The sequence below is a fragment of the Phaenicophaeus curvirostris genome, chromosome 3 (genome assembly GCF_032191515.1).
Source record: "Phaenicophaeus curvirostris isolate KB17595 chromosome 3, BPBGC_Pcur_1.0, whole genome shotgun sequence".
In the NCBI taxonomy this organism is placed as follows: domain Eukaryota; kingdom Metazoa; phylum Chordata; class Aves; order Cuculiformes; family Cuculidae; genus Phaenicophaeus; species Phaenicophaeus curvirostris.
In genome coordinates, this window is record NC_091394.1 from 35,299,003 (window position 1) to 35,315,178 (window position 16,176).

At 41.3% G+C, this 16,176-nt stretch overlaps 1 protein-coding gene across 5 annotated transcripts in view; it reads right to left on the reverse strand.

Moving 5' to 3' along the window:
- The window catches only part of NEDD9 (neural precursor cell expressed, developmentally down-regulated 9), a 106,121-nt gene that overhangs the window by 23,243 nt on the left and 66,702 nt on the right, over positions 1-16,176 (reverse strand). For 3 of the 5 annotated variants that reach the window (XM_069853653.1, XM_069853652.1, XM_069853654.1), the window contains one exon: positions 3,136-3,576. In XM_069853653.1, coding sequence (XP_069709754.1) covers positions 3,136-3,576 — 441 coding nt within the window. Of the gene's footprint in view, positions 1-3,135; positions 3,577-7,520; positions 7,596-16,176 lie in introns of those variants that run through there. The other 2 variants (XM_069853655.1, XM_069853648.1) reach the window with 1 other exon arrangement.

Sequence of the window (16,176 nt, forward strand, 5' to 3'; positions counted from 1 at the left end):
AAAGTTCTCCTGAAAGCTACTGGTTCCTACATGTAGGTTTCAGAATTTGTCAAAACTGTTTTCCAAGAAGGAAATGTTTACCTGAAATTTTTTTGCCAGTGCTATTTTCCAGATGGTAGAGACAGCACAACAGATCAATTAGGTGAACCACTGAACCAGAAAATGCATATTTAAATTACAGTGGTGTCTTTTATACCCACATATATATTAGCTTTCCCTAGTGTAAAGCTAATGTGTGAACTCATGAATAATCACGCATCCAAAAGAGACTTTGTGCTTTGACAAAACCTCTCCCAAACGGCATTCTTAAAGCAGTCTGTACAGAATAAGTTTCCTTGTAATTACCCCATATATCTTGCAGATGAGATTGAGGTGCAAAAACACCCCTCAAGACTATGCAGAACTCTGTGGCAATGATAAAAACCACTGATTTGCCTGAAGGTTCCTCCTCTTTGCCAGTTACAGCAAAAGACAGCAAGTTTGAAGGCAGAGCATAGAAAGAAGAATAAATTCTAAGTTACAGCTTTCATATCTTTATATACCTTAGACACTTCATGTCTAGGGGTGTAACCATTTTGTGACTAAACGTGCAGCACAGCTACAAAAGCTTGGGGCTAATGAAGTCTAATTTTAAACTATCCTTCATTATCTCTGTCATTTGCAGGTTGAGTTTTAGATAGTGGTGTTTTTACTTGATAGAAGGAGCCGATACAGCTCTGTTGTCAACAACTAGCTTGGTCAGAATCCATTCATCATTATAATTACCTGCCTCAGGACTCCTTTTACTTGCTTTGCCTTTCTGGCTAAGGAGATGTGTTACCTCAGCACAGCTTTATAACATGCCTGCTGTTGATTTACTGTTGCTTGAGGCTAGACAATTCCTGCTTGATAGCAGTTCCTAAGCTTTGCCTGTGAAACCTGTATGGCAGCCAAACCGTGTATTTGCACAAAGAAAACGGGCGAATGTGCACAGAAATGGATAGGACAAACAGATGCTGCTCCTGCTTAGAATGGTCTATAGGATGTGGTTTTCTCTAGCTACTGCTATGGGAAGAGAGCAGGCTGATATATATATATATATATATATATAGTATGACCACAGAGCAAAACCCTTTCCATGTCCTTAAAACTGCTAAAAAGTGTAGCTTGCTAACCAGCTGTTTCTGCTGATGTAAGAAGGCAGAGGGGCTCACTTAAGCCATCGGACCAAGTCACAAGCCTAAGAAAATCACATCTTCAAGATGTCCAGCTTTCCTTAATACTAAGGATGGTTTTTACTGATCTCTAAAGGAGGATTTGGATGACAGACTACTTTCTCAGAGACAGGAGACAAGTGCTAAAATGCTTCACCTTAGTTAGCCTTTCTTTAACAAAGGCATTACACTTAACTATGGTAATGGTCATTTAGGCAGGTTAGGTCAGATACTAAAATCAAAGTACATGACGCTTTCTGAGCTAACATTGTGGGCTTCCCAACAGACTTCAGTGCAGCACTGCACATGGTGCACCTCCTGTGGCCCGAGCTGCTTAGCTGAGGCATCTCTGTGCTGCAACGCTTCATCCAGACGTACACCAAAATGTGGTCTCTTCTGTGCTGTCACGACAATAGGCTATTTAGAAAACATTCATTAACTACCTTGGAGGGTATCTAAACACTATTGTAGATAGATAAACTGTACCGCCCCATAAAATGATTCCATTATATCTAGTCTATAGGGAAAAGAGAGAAGGAGAGAAAATGTGAGGTTTTTCAAGAAAACCCACACAATTGATCTTATCTTTATATGTGCATTAAGTGCAGTTTTTTCATTTTGTCTTCCTGCACACCTTACACAGCATAATTGTGGAAAAGTTGAGCAAACCAACCTCTTTATATTTGACTTGGAATGATTTCACAGACTTTTCTTCTTTTCAGAAGGAAAAACAGCTATTTATTCTTATCAAGGAAGATGAAATAAGGAAATAAAAGCACCAGAAGACATCTTCCAAAGGCCTGATAGGGAGAAGACTGATCTGGGGGGTGAGGCAGGGAAAAAACTCAAAACAGACTGTCTCGCCAATCTAAATTAGGAGATGAAAGTTTAAACTAGTCAGGAACTCTCTAACAGAGACATTATCTGCTCACATAACTTGGGTATAAATGCTACGTTTTAAGCTTTGAAGGCAAGGAGAATGCTAACAGCTGGAGCTGTTGAGCTGGGAATGGAAGGAATGTAGAAACTTCTTTTTGGCTTGATAGTAAGGGGTCTGGAAGGCCAGGAGAATCTCCTTCCTCTCTCAGGTACCTTCCCTAATTCTTTTCAGGCACTAAGGCACTGTGTGCCACCAGGGTACCTGGCAGGTACCCTGTGAAGGCAAAATGAGGGAGTGACAGGAGTTGGGGAAATGCCTGAGAGGGACAGCAGAAACCAGGAGAGACCCACATGGTGTAATGCCTCTCACTGGAGCTTTGGGAGCTCTCAGCTGTTGCAACAATGGCTGCACCATGGAGCTGCTGCAGCTCTCACTCTGAATCAATAAATTTAGCTGTAGATAAACATCAAGTGCGCTCTTATAATAAACTTTAGGTTTGGTATTAGAACATCCCTCATTATCATCATCTTCTTGCTCCCTCACGCTTCAAACTATGGCTTTTGTCCCACTAATCAATGCTTTTTCTTTGTAGTCTAGATCCACTGGGACTTCTGCAGCAACACAGTATATAATTTTTAATTAAACAAAAATGACTTTGGCAGATGATGTAACAGTTCATTAATTTGTGGGAGAACTAATCTTACTGCAGCAGCTATCTTTTTAAGCATACAATGCCAAAGTGCCATAGGCCAGATGTGCTTCAGCCTCCCTGAGGAGCCTATAAGGATACAAGATCACATACTTCCCCTCACCTGCTGCAGCTGTGGTAGCACAGCTCCAAAATGCTCTACTGTGTATCTCAGTTGTGAATCAAGCAACTTGTTAAGAACTGGGCCTTTCTCTTCTCCCACAGCAGTAAAGTTATCGCTGTAACTTTTACATAGTTAAGATATAGGAAGGATAAATTAAGTCCATGAACTCTCACTAGACATTAACTACTTCACTGGTGGTCAGCACAAGTGAGCTGCTTTGAAGCTATGACATGAAAGCAAATGCACGCACCTTGTTAACCAAAGCTGGACCATCAGTACATCTCTGCATGGAGGGTGGCACCTGGTAAACATCTTGTCCCACAAGACCGTGACCAGTGGGTATTTGGTAAATTCCCTGATTCAGTTGGGAAGGTGGCACTTGGTAGACAGGGTCCCGTGCTGAGGCATGTGAGCTTGGCACTTGATAGATCTTTTGGTGGTTGAAGGATTGATGCATCAATCCTGAACTGGATGTTTCCTGGGCAGAAGGACTGTCCTGTACCACCGGACCTATCAGAAGTTTCACACGGTTGCCTGGAACAATGCCTTGTCGGCCGTGCAGGGAGCATAGCCACCATCCTTCAAGGCCTTCGGTGTTCTGTTCTATCACTGTCAAAATGTCTCCTTTGCGGAAGGCCAGCTCTTCTGCACATTCAGGTACATTGTCGTACAGGGCTCTTGCCATAAGATTCTGTGGAGAAAGAAGAGCAAGAAAAAGAAATGAACAAACAAGCTAGAATTTTTCTTAAACTTCAAGTGCTTTCTAGGTGGAGAGGAATAAGAACTGAATTTGAATAAGAACTGTGCAGGAAATCAAAATAACACATAAAATAATGCAGCACAGGATTCTTCTGCCCCACTTTGAAAAAAATGAGAGGCTTATACATTAGCACAACTGCTAGTGAGAAGTCTTCCAGTAATACTAGGTCCAACAGAAGCTCTTTATATGGTCACCTGGACAGAAGTCCAGGGAGTTCTCCTTTTGGCATTGAAATGTGTTGATTTCCCAATTCGTGTGCCCTGTGTACTGCTACAGCCAGCTAGCTGATATTTACAATAAAACTCAAACAAGGGACGTAATCCAGAGCAGTTGTTTCCAAACACTTTTACATTTGGAAGGTCCCAAAAGCCTTTCCAGTAGAGGTGCAGATCCCATTAGTGTAAAGACAGCAGGCAGACTTTTCTTAGCTGTCACCCGTAGGCTCTGTAAACTCAGGGATCTACAGACCACCTGGTGAGAAAAAACAGCCTAAAATGAAATTGACAAAATGTCGTAGTTTTTTTTAACTATGATGCTCACATTGGTATGTAGCTCTGTGCATTCTCATTCTGTCTGTATACTTTCTTGGTGGCACAGTACAGCACAGCACTAGCTTTACAAGTATAAAGCTTCTTCCATCCTCTGCCTCAAAACCACCACTTGACAAAAAAGAAACGACCTCAAAGGATAAAATTCCTTAGAATACCACTCTCTGTAGAAATATCTTGAAGAACATTATTTTAAAACATAATGTGGCCACTGACCCAAGCTGGAGTCAAGTTTTTTGTCAGCAGGAAAGCTGTACCAATATATGTGGGCCTGTCCTTAATGTCAAAGAGCATAAGAATCTAGGTACCGAACATTACCATAACGTAACTTGGGAGGACTCTGAGGGTAACCAAGGAATGTCTTTGACCGATGACAAACACAATTTAAGCATTCTTATATGCATTTTGCTTGACAAGATCAAGCAGAGTAGTAACATTAGTAATAGGGAACTTTATTAATAGGTCTATTCCCAAGCACCTGCCTAGTGTTTTAGGCAGGTTTCGCAGGCTAGCCTGACCTCTGTTTTGTTGTGGCTATCCTACCAGCAGTGCCTTTGCTAAGAAGTTTTATGCCAACTCAGAGCCTATATAGTTGTGGTCTGTGAAGTACAGATGTGTTACTAACAAGTGCTTTGTCCTCTTTCAGACTAAGCCAGTTCCCTTCCCTCTTTCTTCTCAGGCCTGTATGGCACATTCAATTCTTAATAATCGGCCAAGCTTAGGTATTCAATAGAAAGTAGACAGGCTGTCTGTACTGATATTCTTGGACCCCTCACAAAGGCCATGAACACTTAATTTCTTGGCACTGGTACTGTTTCCAAATGTGTTGGTGACAACTGCTCCATGCCTGCCTGCTTTTTGGTGAGGGCAGTCAGCAGAGATGGTTATAAAGTAATTACAAGCACTTAAAAAAACTTAAGAGCCCTGGGTCTCGAGCATTCTTGCTGAAGTATTTGGATGCGGTACAGAAACTAAAATGGTGCTAATCCATCATAAGGTAGGATATGCAGCTGCCTTGAAGATTTATCTTCCCTCTCTTAAAGGGAGAGTGCTAAGCACAGGTTAGCAGTTTTATCTGTCATATTTATCCTCTTTCTTGCACACATCAAAACTTTTTTTATCCCTGACTTATCTCTCTTTTGCACTGACACACAGTGATGTCTTCCCATCATCTCTCTGCTTCATGAATACAGCAGACTTCAACTTGATCCTGAGCAGCTTAAGTGTAGCATATAGCTAGGAGGTTGTATGAAGGTCTGACTGCTGGATGGAGAAAGAGGAAGCTCAGATGCTGAATAAAAGGTAGGTGAATATGCTCTTCCCAAGATGCGGTGTCGAAATAAGGTATATGAGATCAGTTTTCTCCTCTATGAATGAAGGATCAGCTTTCAAATGTATAAGAAATGCTGGCTTTGCCTTTCATCAGCATCATTAGTTAGGTCAGTATAAATTTAGCTTTGGCTTGGAAAAGCAGCACTACTGTTTTGAACTCCCACGTAAACAGCAGCACTGGGGCCCACTGTTCTCTCTGATGTATGCCTACTCAGCTCATCGGTCAACAACGCTAAGAAATGTGCCTAGAGATAAAGCAGGGAACAATTTAGTCTATGCCCTGGCAGAACTGTGAAACTATTTACCATGGTAAAAAACAGTGGTCTCTTCTTGCACACTACATCTTACTGTGTTGAGCTGGTTGTTCCCCTGAGCCCAAGGAGCTCAGAAAATAAAAGCTCCTGTCTAGTCCTGCATATTCAAGTTAATCTCTTATCTTTTCCACATTTCTTTCTAATGCATTTTTCAAAGGCAAAATCTACTCACAACTAGCTCAGCCTGTGCAACTGACTATTTCAAGGAGGCTTTTCCAGAGGTAGTTGTTTAAAGGAGGAGGAAGATTATGGGGGAGAGAGCAAAAAAAACCAGGCAGGCTAAATCAATGATAAATGCTTATTCTTCTATACTTTCATATTTGAAGGTATTTGAAAAGCCTGTTTAGCTTCTACAGCAAAGGAATTCTCAGAACAAAGCTGGAATGGTGGTAGAGGAGTTAAAAGTTCTCATGTGTTTTTTTTTTTGTTGGGTTTTTTTCCCCAGTTGCTCATTATCTCTGTCCCAGTGACCTTCTCACCACCTGGCATGCAGCATGTTAATATTTTTCTGGATGTGCTTCAAGAACTTCTTGGCTGCAAACAGCTTCAGATTCTTGTTGTCATTGCTGACTTGGGCACTGGCATGTGAATTATATTAATTGGTTGCTACTTGTTTCACAGCAATTTCTCCAAGGCCTTCACAATAGACCACAGCCACATCCCTAGCACCAGTCACTGATAGAGCAGTGAACCAGGCAAAATATTCCTCCAAATAAGCACTGGTACCAGAAACACTGAGCCTAATGATTGTTGCAAGCAACCGGCACTGTTCCTTCTCAGCAAACTGTCTTGAGTATTTACCTGACTTCATTCTTCCTTTCTTAGTATTCTTGTATACAGGATTTCTTAGTATGAGTTTCAGGAACAGTGTTGCTATTGCTTTTCTTAGTTAGCTGAGTCGGTCTTGAGAAAATGGAACTGCCATCACAAAAGGTCAGCAGGAAAGCTTCTGAAAACCACAGAGGAACTTTTAACCTGCTGTGATGATCAAAATTGTAGTCCTTTCTTTTCTACACACAGAAAAGTCCTGAATGAAGACACACTTCAACACTTGTGGGCTTTATTTGGATTGATTTGACAAATTCTAATAACTTTTGGGTACTGTGGGCATCACAGCTCACATCTTGTAATGCTCTGTCTCATTGGTCTCACCAGCTAGGTTATCTAGAAGTAATTGGACTTGCAGTTGGAGGCATGGATCTGTTACTCATGTGTCTGATGTGGGCACCAAAGAAGCACTAATATCTGACACAAGAACGCAAAGACACAGCAGTGACTTTTTGTATGACCTAACTGCTAAAATCCCCCCGTATTTCCAAAACAAACTGGCAACAGAGAAAGAGCTGATTAGAAACTGTCTTGGAACTTGTTTCAGCAAGTGGCAAGTTGCACAGAAGTCCCCTTGTATTTCCAATACAAAGATGGAGGGGGGAAAGGAGGGCGACAGATTTAGAACTACAAATTCAAGTTCTGTAACGGCAGGGGAGAAGAGATCTGATCCTAGGCAGGGGAAAAAAATTGGTTTGCAGTAGAAATCGGCTGTTCTTCTTAAAATGAACATACTGGCAGCTACTACCGTCTTTTAATAAAATTAAGGATGGAAGTATCTGCCCTCCTTTGGTCCAATTAAATTAGCTGCATGATAGATGCAGTGGTGCTCTCCTCAAAATCTTAAAAGTACCTGTGGTCTATACATAGCTCCATTCTTCCGAGCCTGATGTGTTACAGCAGCCATACTTCAATTAATGAGTGCTTCTCTGCAACTGTTGAATGGAAAGATTCAGTTCAGTATTTGTATCCTCAAGCCTTCCTAGTAATACTTAGATGTTTGGAAGTCCAAGCCAGGGTCAGGCCCCCACTGTGTTAATACTCTGTACAAGCAAAACAAAACAAACATTTGTTCTCAAGAAGCTTAAATTCCTTTTAACCTTGGACTCTTGAGTGCAGTAGAAATCATATTCTATAAAATCACTGAAAAAGAAGTTTTTCAGTTTTCTGTTAAATAAAGTACATCCCCAGTCATCAGCATGTCAAAGCAAAACGGAGTTTGTCCTTAATTACTGGTGCCTGGGGATTTCAGCTGGAACATACTATGGGAAAAGGCTCATCAGACTTTGCTGATGCTTTGTGTCAGAAGCTCTGTCTAAAACTGAAATGGATACTCTCTAGATTAAATGCAGATTATGGTACCCATGGTCTGAACACTCTACATTGGTTGAGACACAGGTAAAGCTTTCAAGCTCTTTCTAGGTAATGTGAACTTGGGATTTGAAACATCTATCTGAATTTTCCTTTAATGCCAGCTTCAAGTCCATTAGATAAACCCCAGAAAGGCATAATTCATATTCTTTGCCCACCTTAGATATTTCTCTTTTGTGTCTAGGATGTGTGTCCTAGTAAAACCTGACTAAGAGCAAAGGATTCTGCCCTGAAAGCTGTCAGCTGTTCTACCTGGAGAACCTGAAGCAGAAAACCTCACTCTGTAATCTAGTTTTGTTCTTGGGTGCTGAAAGGATTCCAGGCTAGATTCAGATCCTAAAATAAAGTCTATTATAGACCAGTCAAAGGCTTCTCCTCTCTCATTAACTGACTGCAATCAATGGTTAACATGCCAGCAGCTGAATAAAGATGGATGAAGATACTTTGAAAAATACGATCTGTTTTAGTTTGCCTTCACTGCAGCTAAGGGAATCGATCAAATACTGTAATTTCATCTGGAGGATGAAAAGGCTGTTTGTTGATGAGGCTGACTGGTGGAAGAGGCAAGAGTTAAAGAGAGCAGTGGAAACATCTACTCCTTCTGGTTAGAGTAAACACATCAGTGACATGGGTAACAAGAGTGTGTGAGGTGCCCACAGCCATGGAAGCAAACACAGGAATAATAAATGACACGCTATGAGATTAAATACAATGGACTCTTTAAGGACTGAGTGTCACAGTGCCAAGCTGCTAGTGTAGGGCTGCTGACTTGACTCTGCAGCCAGCTCTGCAATGAATGAACCCTCTAGGAAAAGGTTCAACCAACCATAAGGTCAAAGAATTTCAGTTGCTTCTGTCAGATGTGCAACATGAGGATGTTCCAGAGCATGCAGGCTCGTGAATGCTGATTCCTGCTCTGTGCTTGGCTGACAGGGCTGTAGTTTTGTTAAGCTTTGTCTTGTTTTTAAATATTGCTTCCTATGAGTAGGGCTTATGTGAAAACAGAACCAGGGAAACTGCCTCTGCCCTTAAACTGAAAAAGGGTGGGACTCCTTTTTTTCTATTGTTGGGCAAACTGTTTCTTAAAACGCAAAATGAGTTCTTCTATGCTTAGCTAGCTTAGGAGAAGGAAGGAAGAGAGGAACAAAGGAAGGAAAGGTAGGGGAAGACACCCCAAAGGACCATCTATGCACAAACCAGTAGCTTCACTTTGATTTGGTTTCTTTTAATTATACATCATGTAATATTTTTAAGAGAATCCTTTCTCTCCTTTTGGTTTCGCACTGTTACTGCCCCTGAAATAATTTGTGCTGTGTGTGCAAGGAAAGAAACTACTGAGGCATAGTAACAAGTCTATCTATAATACTCAACTTCCCACAAAGCCAACAGAATTCACTGAGCAAGACATTCATCCTTGAAGAAATGTCTGTTGCTGGTCTTCTCAAACCTGGAATCACAGAATCATCAGGTTGGAAAAGACCTCCTGGATCATTGAGCCCAACCATTCTTATCTGCCACTAAACTATATCCCTGAAGAAGACACTGCAAACAGCAAAGGCCTTATCTAGTACACACAATGCTGCACTGCTGTGTTCTTAGACATATCCCTGTCTGGGATATGGGACACGGGGAATGGACTGCAGAACAGCACCTTGCTGCTTGACTCTAACTGTTCCCACGCATATGTAGACCTGTAACAGCTGATCAACAGCAACAAGCTGTGTGCAGGTATTTAGTTCTTATCTTGAGAGCTATATAGCGGAGGGAGGAAGTGCTACCACAATGATTATGAAAGAGCTCGCTGCTCACTGTTGCAGTCACCACAACTTCAGCAAGAGGACTCTGAAAGGCCCTTACCACATAGTTCAGCTTGTGCATCTCCCTGTTGACTCTGGGAAGTAGGAGCTGGAGGTTGTGATGTGGAAAACCTTAGATCTGCAGTGGAGAAAGGCAGGTGTTCTAGTTCAGCGTTCCACTGAGCTGTCCCAGCACCTCTGGCCTGAGAAGCCTGAGTTTCAGAGTTTGTTCTGGATAGGTTTTTTTTTGTAGCGTGACCTGTTATGCATACAGTAAGGATGAAAAGTGGGAGAGTTCCCTCCTTACTAGTTCTTACTTCGATAAGCCATCGTAGACATTATGGCTATCATGCTCTAGATATATTCACTGTCAGTTTTTGCAGGCACAATGCTCTACACCCTGCAGGAGTGGCAGGCAGGCAGTGAGCAGATCAACACTTCACACTTCTGCTCAAGATTCTGATGTGGTACATCAGTTCACCCAAGACTGGAGTTCAAATATAACAAACATCTGAGAGACCAAGTGCTCCCTGGCTGAGAACTTCTTTTCTTTCAGCATAGCTGTTCCATTTTAAGCAAATAGGAGGCATTTCTGCATCTAGTTTTTTTTGTAGGCAGTTGGTAAAGCACTTTGCGAAACCAAGTACAGTGGTGAACCTGCAACTTGACAAGGAATCCAAATATGAGAATCCAAAAGAAGGAACTGAGAGAATAGAAAAGGTGTGGGGAAGTGGGAAAAAAAAAATATACAAAAATGAAGGCTAGAACAAGAGATCCTAACTGAAGCTTTGGCCTGTGTGACTAAAATAATTCATTGTTCTGCACTGTGTGCATCAGCTTATTGCTGTGCCCAACACTTTGAACTGGACAAGCGAGTTGAAGTAAAGTTTTCTGGCTCTGTATCTATTAAGAATAACATGATAACTGCATTGACTAGAAGGACAATAAGTCAAGCTTTCTTTGTTTGGATGATGTTCTTTTGCCTCTTGAGGTTTGTGTTTTTTTGGGGTTTTTTTTGGCATGGCTGGGTTTATTCTATTTTAGCTACAGAGAATGTGAGGTGTGGGGGTGTGCTGCTTTGCTTTTCTGGGGGTTACAAAGGCAATAACAGAAACATAATTTGAGGTCAGATGTTAAATAAGGAGTTGATTTACCCCTTCTATTCGATGATGCAATGAAAGATGAATGTATTCTATCACAAACACCATTTGAATTGCACAAAACCTCTGAGGCTCTTAGTGAAGCACGTAGGGAGAGCTTAACAGAAGTGGCAACTCCCTTTTACTACATAGCAACCTCCTGTGTGGAGCCTGTGCTGTGAGACGCAACAGGTCATAGCTATGCTAGAAAAGGGCATATCTGAGGTAATGTTCTTTCACTCAGCCCTTGGGAACACCCCTGAGTTTAATGCACACTGCTTCAGTGTTGTCAAGACCACCCACCCTGTTTTGGAACTATTGGAGAAGACCTATACAGTTTGTGACAGTAACACAGTGAAGCAGAACAGCAGTCTAGGGGTGATGTATTCTGATGTTATTTCCCAGCCCTATAAGTTCCTGAGATTTTACAGGAGTGCTGAAATACGATTTTCTTTGATTCTTCTGGGAATGTAACCACATTCCCTAAGTTACCTTCAAGATCTATTAATACTTTGGGAAATTCCACCACACCTAACTCACAAAGCTTTCTGTATGTTTTACCCTTGTAACCAGTTTCCTTTCCCCCCACCCAAGGAAGGGTGTGATCTAGTTCCATGACTTTAAAAGGCTTTTTCAAATCTGTCTGAGGGCTGTGTGCCTTCTGTGACATCAACCCGAGGGGGGGAATAAAGCATGCAAACAATAGCCTTAGAGTAAATATGATCTCACTGTGATTAAACTGCAGTACATCAAAATCAAAAAGCAGATGGAAAACCTAACCTCTTTCCCTCAGGCAAGTAATTAAAAACTTAATGAAAGCAGATCGGATGTTGAATGCTTGAGCATTGAAAGAGCAGAGCAGAAGGTGGTGTAGGGGGGGAAGATGTAAAGAAAGAATCCAGAAACATGTATTTTGAGTTCTCAGTTTTCCATTTTCTGGCATTTGCAAGCAGTCTTCTTGAAGACAAAGTTTCCTTAAAAAAAAAAAACAACCACAACAAAAAACCCCACCAACCCTTCTTCCAGAGTTAACCCTTCTCTTTGTGGCTCCAGAGAAATGATCACAACTCTACTATCAAGAAACCATAGCTGTGTAGACACAGGACTTCAGTATTGTCACCAACTTGTCTCTGTCTCATGCCTCCAGCTTTGGAAAGTTTTGAGCTTTTTTTAAAATCTAGAATTTAGCTGAACTGGGACATGTTTTTCTTTCCCCAAGTGCCTACAAAAATTCTCCACAGAAGGGAAAACCACCCTTTCTTTGTTACTTTAGTGTCACCATCTGCAATACTACGAAGTAGCCACAATTTGGGTTGCCCTGAGAGTCCGGCTTACTGAAGGAGAACAAACTTGGAAACTCTTATTTCCAGGCTCGTGCCAGCCTTCAGCAAGCTGCCTGTGAACGAGACGCACTTCCAGGGAGATCGAGTCTGGCAGATGAGGCTTGCCAGACCTCGTCAGGGTCTTCTCCCTAGCACAGGGCAGTGGCCAAAAGTCAAGAAGTCTGCCAGATTTTGGCAAGCTGATGTTTTCTACGGAAGTGTAGCCTGGAAGAAGGAGGAGAGTGTGGGGGTACATTTTAACCAGTTATAGTTACTATGCTTAGCCTCAGATTGAAATGCGGCTTTAACTGTATTCTTGATTGCATGAGAGATTAGTTTGTGCTGTTTCTTGACTGCAAACAAGATAACGCAGTATAAGCAGGGAGAGGGGAAAAAAAAAAAAAGGTATCTGCTTGTAAACTAGACCCTTCCATAACAGTAAAACTTTGTTTATTACCCTAAGCATTTTAACTGGATCTAAAGTCCAGGACACAAGGGCATTCATGACCCTACCTACGCAAGCTGTATAGTAAACAGAGTTGCACACTTACAGTTGTCTTGTACTTAATGCTTTAGATAAAAAAAAAATCCTTTGAAAGAGAATCATTGATTTTGTTTGTTTTCTTTTATGGTTTGTATTTTCCTCCCTGCCCTCAACTAAGCAGGACATTAATTGGAGGAATTGAGATTTACTCCTAGGATCCTTCCACATTTTCTAAGATTTGTTGTTACCAAATGATTCACAGTATGGCTTCTGCTAAAAATTTCAGTCTTGCTGTGAATGAAACCTGCTTAAGACAGGGCTTCTCATGTGCTGATTGCATTCCTGTAGAGTAAATCCATTTTTATTACTACTCTTCCTTTTCTGGACAGGCTAATCCACTCTGACTGTGAATAAAGTGTTTTTAAAACAAACATAAAAATAGAAAGGTAAGAATGAGAATCTCATCCCTATAGAGGAAAAAAAAATATACTATTTTTGTCATGCTATGCATTTGTGTTTCTGGGACTGCAAACTATAGCTTTAGCAGTCCTGTTTCTTGTCAAATGCAAGCTATGTCCAAATTGGCTGTGGAAAAATGAACTCCTTACAATTAAGATAGTTTCCACTACTGTAATGTCTATACCAAAAGGCAAAAGAAAAAGGTCACTTGCCAAGAGCAGCCTGTGACAGACAGGCAGCAATATCCAAGGGCTGTATTATTAGCTGCTATAAAGTGACCCACCTTCACTGATACTGAGAGTTGCAGTCATTTACAGGCAGCAAAGAGTACCTCTAATTGCAGCTTTCCTATGCCGCAGTCCTACTTAATGTACATTGCTGAACACATGCCATATATGCTCTTTTGCAGAGGATTGCCTGATCAATCCTACTGACAACCTAGCATAAAGCATCTTTCTGCAGATAATGTTGGAACATGCAGATGCCCATTGCTTTCATGTACGCTCAGGGAGCACATATTACATAAGGAAGAATCTTGAAAAGTGACTTGCACATTTATTATTTTAAACATTACTGAATATTGGCTCCTACAGAGGTGAGTGGCCTTCAGTGTCTCAAGAAGTTCAGCTATTTGTCTCCATCCACTGCAGCCAGAAATGGGAACTGAAGATAAGGGTTCTCCACCATTGCTGCAGCTCTGGCAGACACCTAAGCATGCTCCTCTGAAGTGTTTAAGTTGCTTTAAACATTAACTTAAACTCGGGATCTCGGAGGCAGGAGGGTTCTTAACTGCTGTTGGTATGAATGGGATTTAAGTACTTACATGTCTGTGATAAGCTAGTCCAAAGGAAATAAGCAAAACAGAAGTGACTTTACCTAGGCCTCTAAGTGACCTAAGCCCATCTATTGTATGTAAGTCATTCCCAGCCCCTAACATCTTTGGTAACAGCAATATGACAAGGAGGAACCCCGATTCTACAGTCATGGTTTTCTACTCTTTGTATGCACAGAGGCACAAGGCTGTTTGCTATTTCCAGATATTGATGGAACATCCTCTCCTGCACTTCTGTGCAAGAGCAGGACCTTATGCTCTGCTGAGGACTACCATGAGTGCAGGTTCTTTGTGAGAAGACAAACAGATTCCTTGTCTCCTACCATTTCTAAAGGTGGCCAAAGTATCCCATAGTTACATCCGTTCCAGCAGTGGTGCATGGACGCATGTGTGACTTGGGAGAATTGCCTCATTTGAACTTTTACTCGGGTCACTAGACACACCTGCCCTTGCTGCAATGACTTTGGTATTTGTAATGGAGCACGCGCAGTCCAATAATATAAGCTGCTCCTGAGGCACCACACGTACATAGGAGTTCAATGTTCAGTGATAAGGTATCAATGCAAGTAGAATCTTTTCTAACCTTGCTTGTTGCTGTGCATTCATAAGATTCCAAAGGTGAGTTTGTATATGGTCTTATGAATTGTGGTCCAACACTTAATGAGTTCACAATAACACTTCATGAGATTTCTACAAAAGCTAGCCTGTATCCTGCAAAATAGTGGTTACAGCTTAGAAGGGTGCAGAATTGTCCCCAAATGTACTCTGCAGAATATGTTTCTATGAATTCTCACTATTAAGTAGTTCCCCTGCTCTCTGATCTGGTAGGACCCCATCTGATTAGGTTTTTGATACTACGGCACTTTTTAGAATGACTAACGTTGAGTTAAGGTACCTCAAGGTGAACTAGTTGTTTAATGTGACTGCAACCTCTAGGAGGATCTTAAAAACACAAGCAAAACCTCCAGACTAGTATCCAATGCCTCTTGTACCATGTAGGGTCAAACTGCATTGGAACTATCAAAACTGTAAGACTGTTCATGTGGCAGTTCTGTTTCCCCATCATATTCTAGGAACTACTGGTCAGAAACACATCAACAGTTTCTTGATGAAATACTAAATAGCTACATTACATAGGTGTGTTAGTATAGAAACATAGTATTTTAGAACCATGCAAAAAAATGTGTGCTGTTAGCTGTAATGCTTTGTGATGACTCTTCTTTCTCTGAAACAAGTCGTGTTTGCATCCCTAAGCCTCAGCACTTTGCTATCCTACCAAGTCTTCATGAGGACAAAGATGTTCTGTCATGGGAGTTTCTTAAATAACCTGAGGCATGGAGGCAGTTACCTCTATTAAATGTACAAATACAAACTTGACCCGAAATTTGAGGCTTAGAAGCAGTACATAAGTTGGCAGATGCGTATGGTATGTGTGTTGTGGGGAAGAACAGCAATCTGAAAATGACACTGGCCCTCCAGGCTTTGAGAAGGAGCCAGTCCTACTGCTACATCTCGCTAGTGCTGCTGCTGATTTAGGCCTGACCCTGCTGGACTTTTGTCACTTCCCTCTGTACACACAAAGAGGAGAAAAATCACAAAAACTGCATTGCAAATTCACAACAGTAACAGAGATGGCACAAGCTTGGACAGTTTTTCCCTCTGTTGGTTTGTTCCTCTAGTATTACCTTTTACAGGTTTCTACAATGCCTATTTTTTTCTAGGTTTGACTGTTACCTTGTGACTGCTGAGATACCAAAGAAAAAAAGGAAAACAAAGAGGAGTGTGAGGAAAAAAGCAAACAGAAAGGATTTGGTTAGTAAAGTACACACAGTTCTTATTCCTTTACATGGCCTGATACTCAGTCTTTCATTGCCAGGGTTACAAGCAGCTTTTCACAGGCATTTCTGGTTGGGAATATAGTATTTCTTCCTAGTGACACTATTTTGTTTGTCTTGGCATGCAGGCACTGTAATCAAGTCTATATGTTACAGGATTGTGCCTTAGCACAAATGGTAGGCATTTCAAGCTTTATTTACTTAGGTTTCTTCCTTGCCCAACAAATTATCTAAAAATAGATAATCAAGACCTCATACTTTACATCTACGT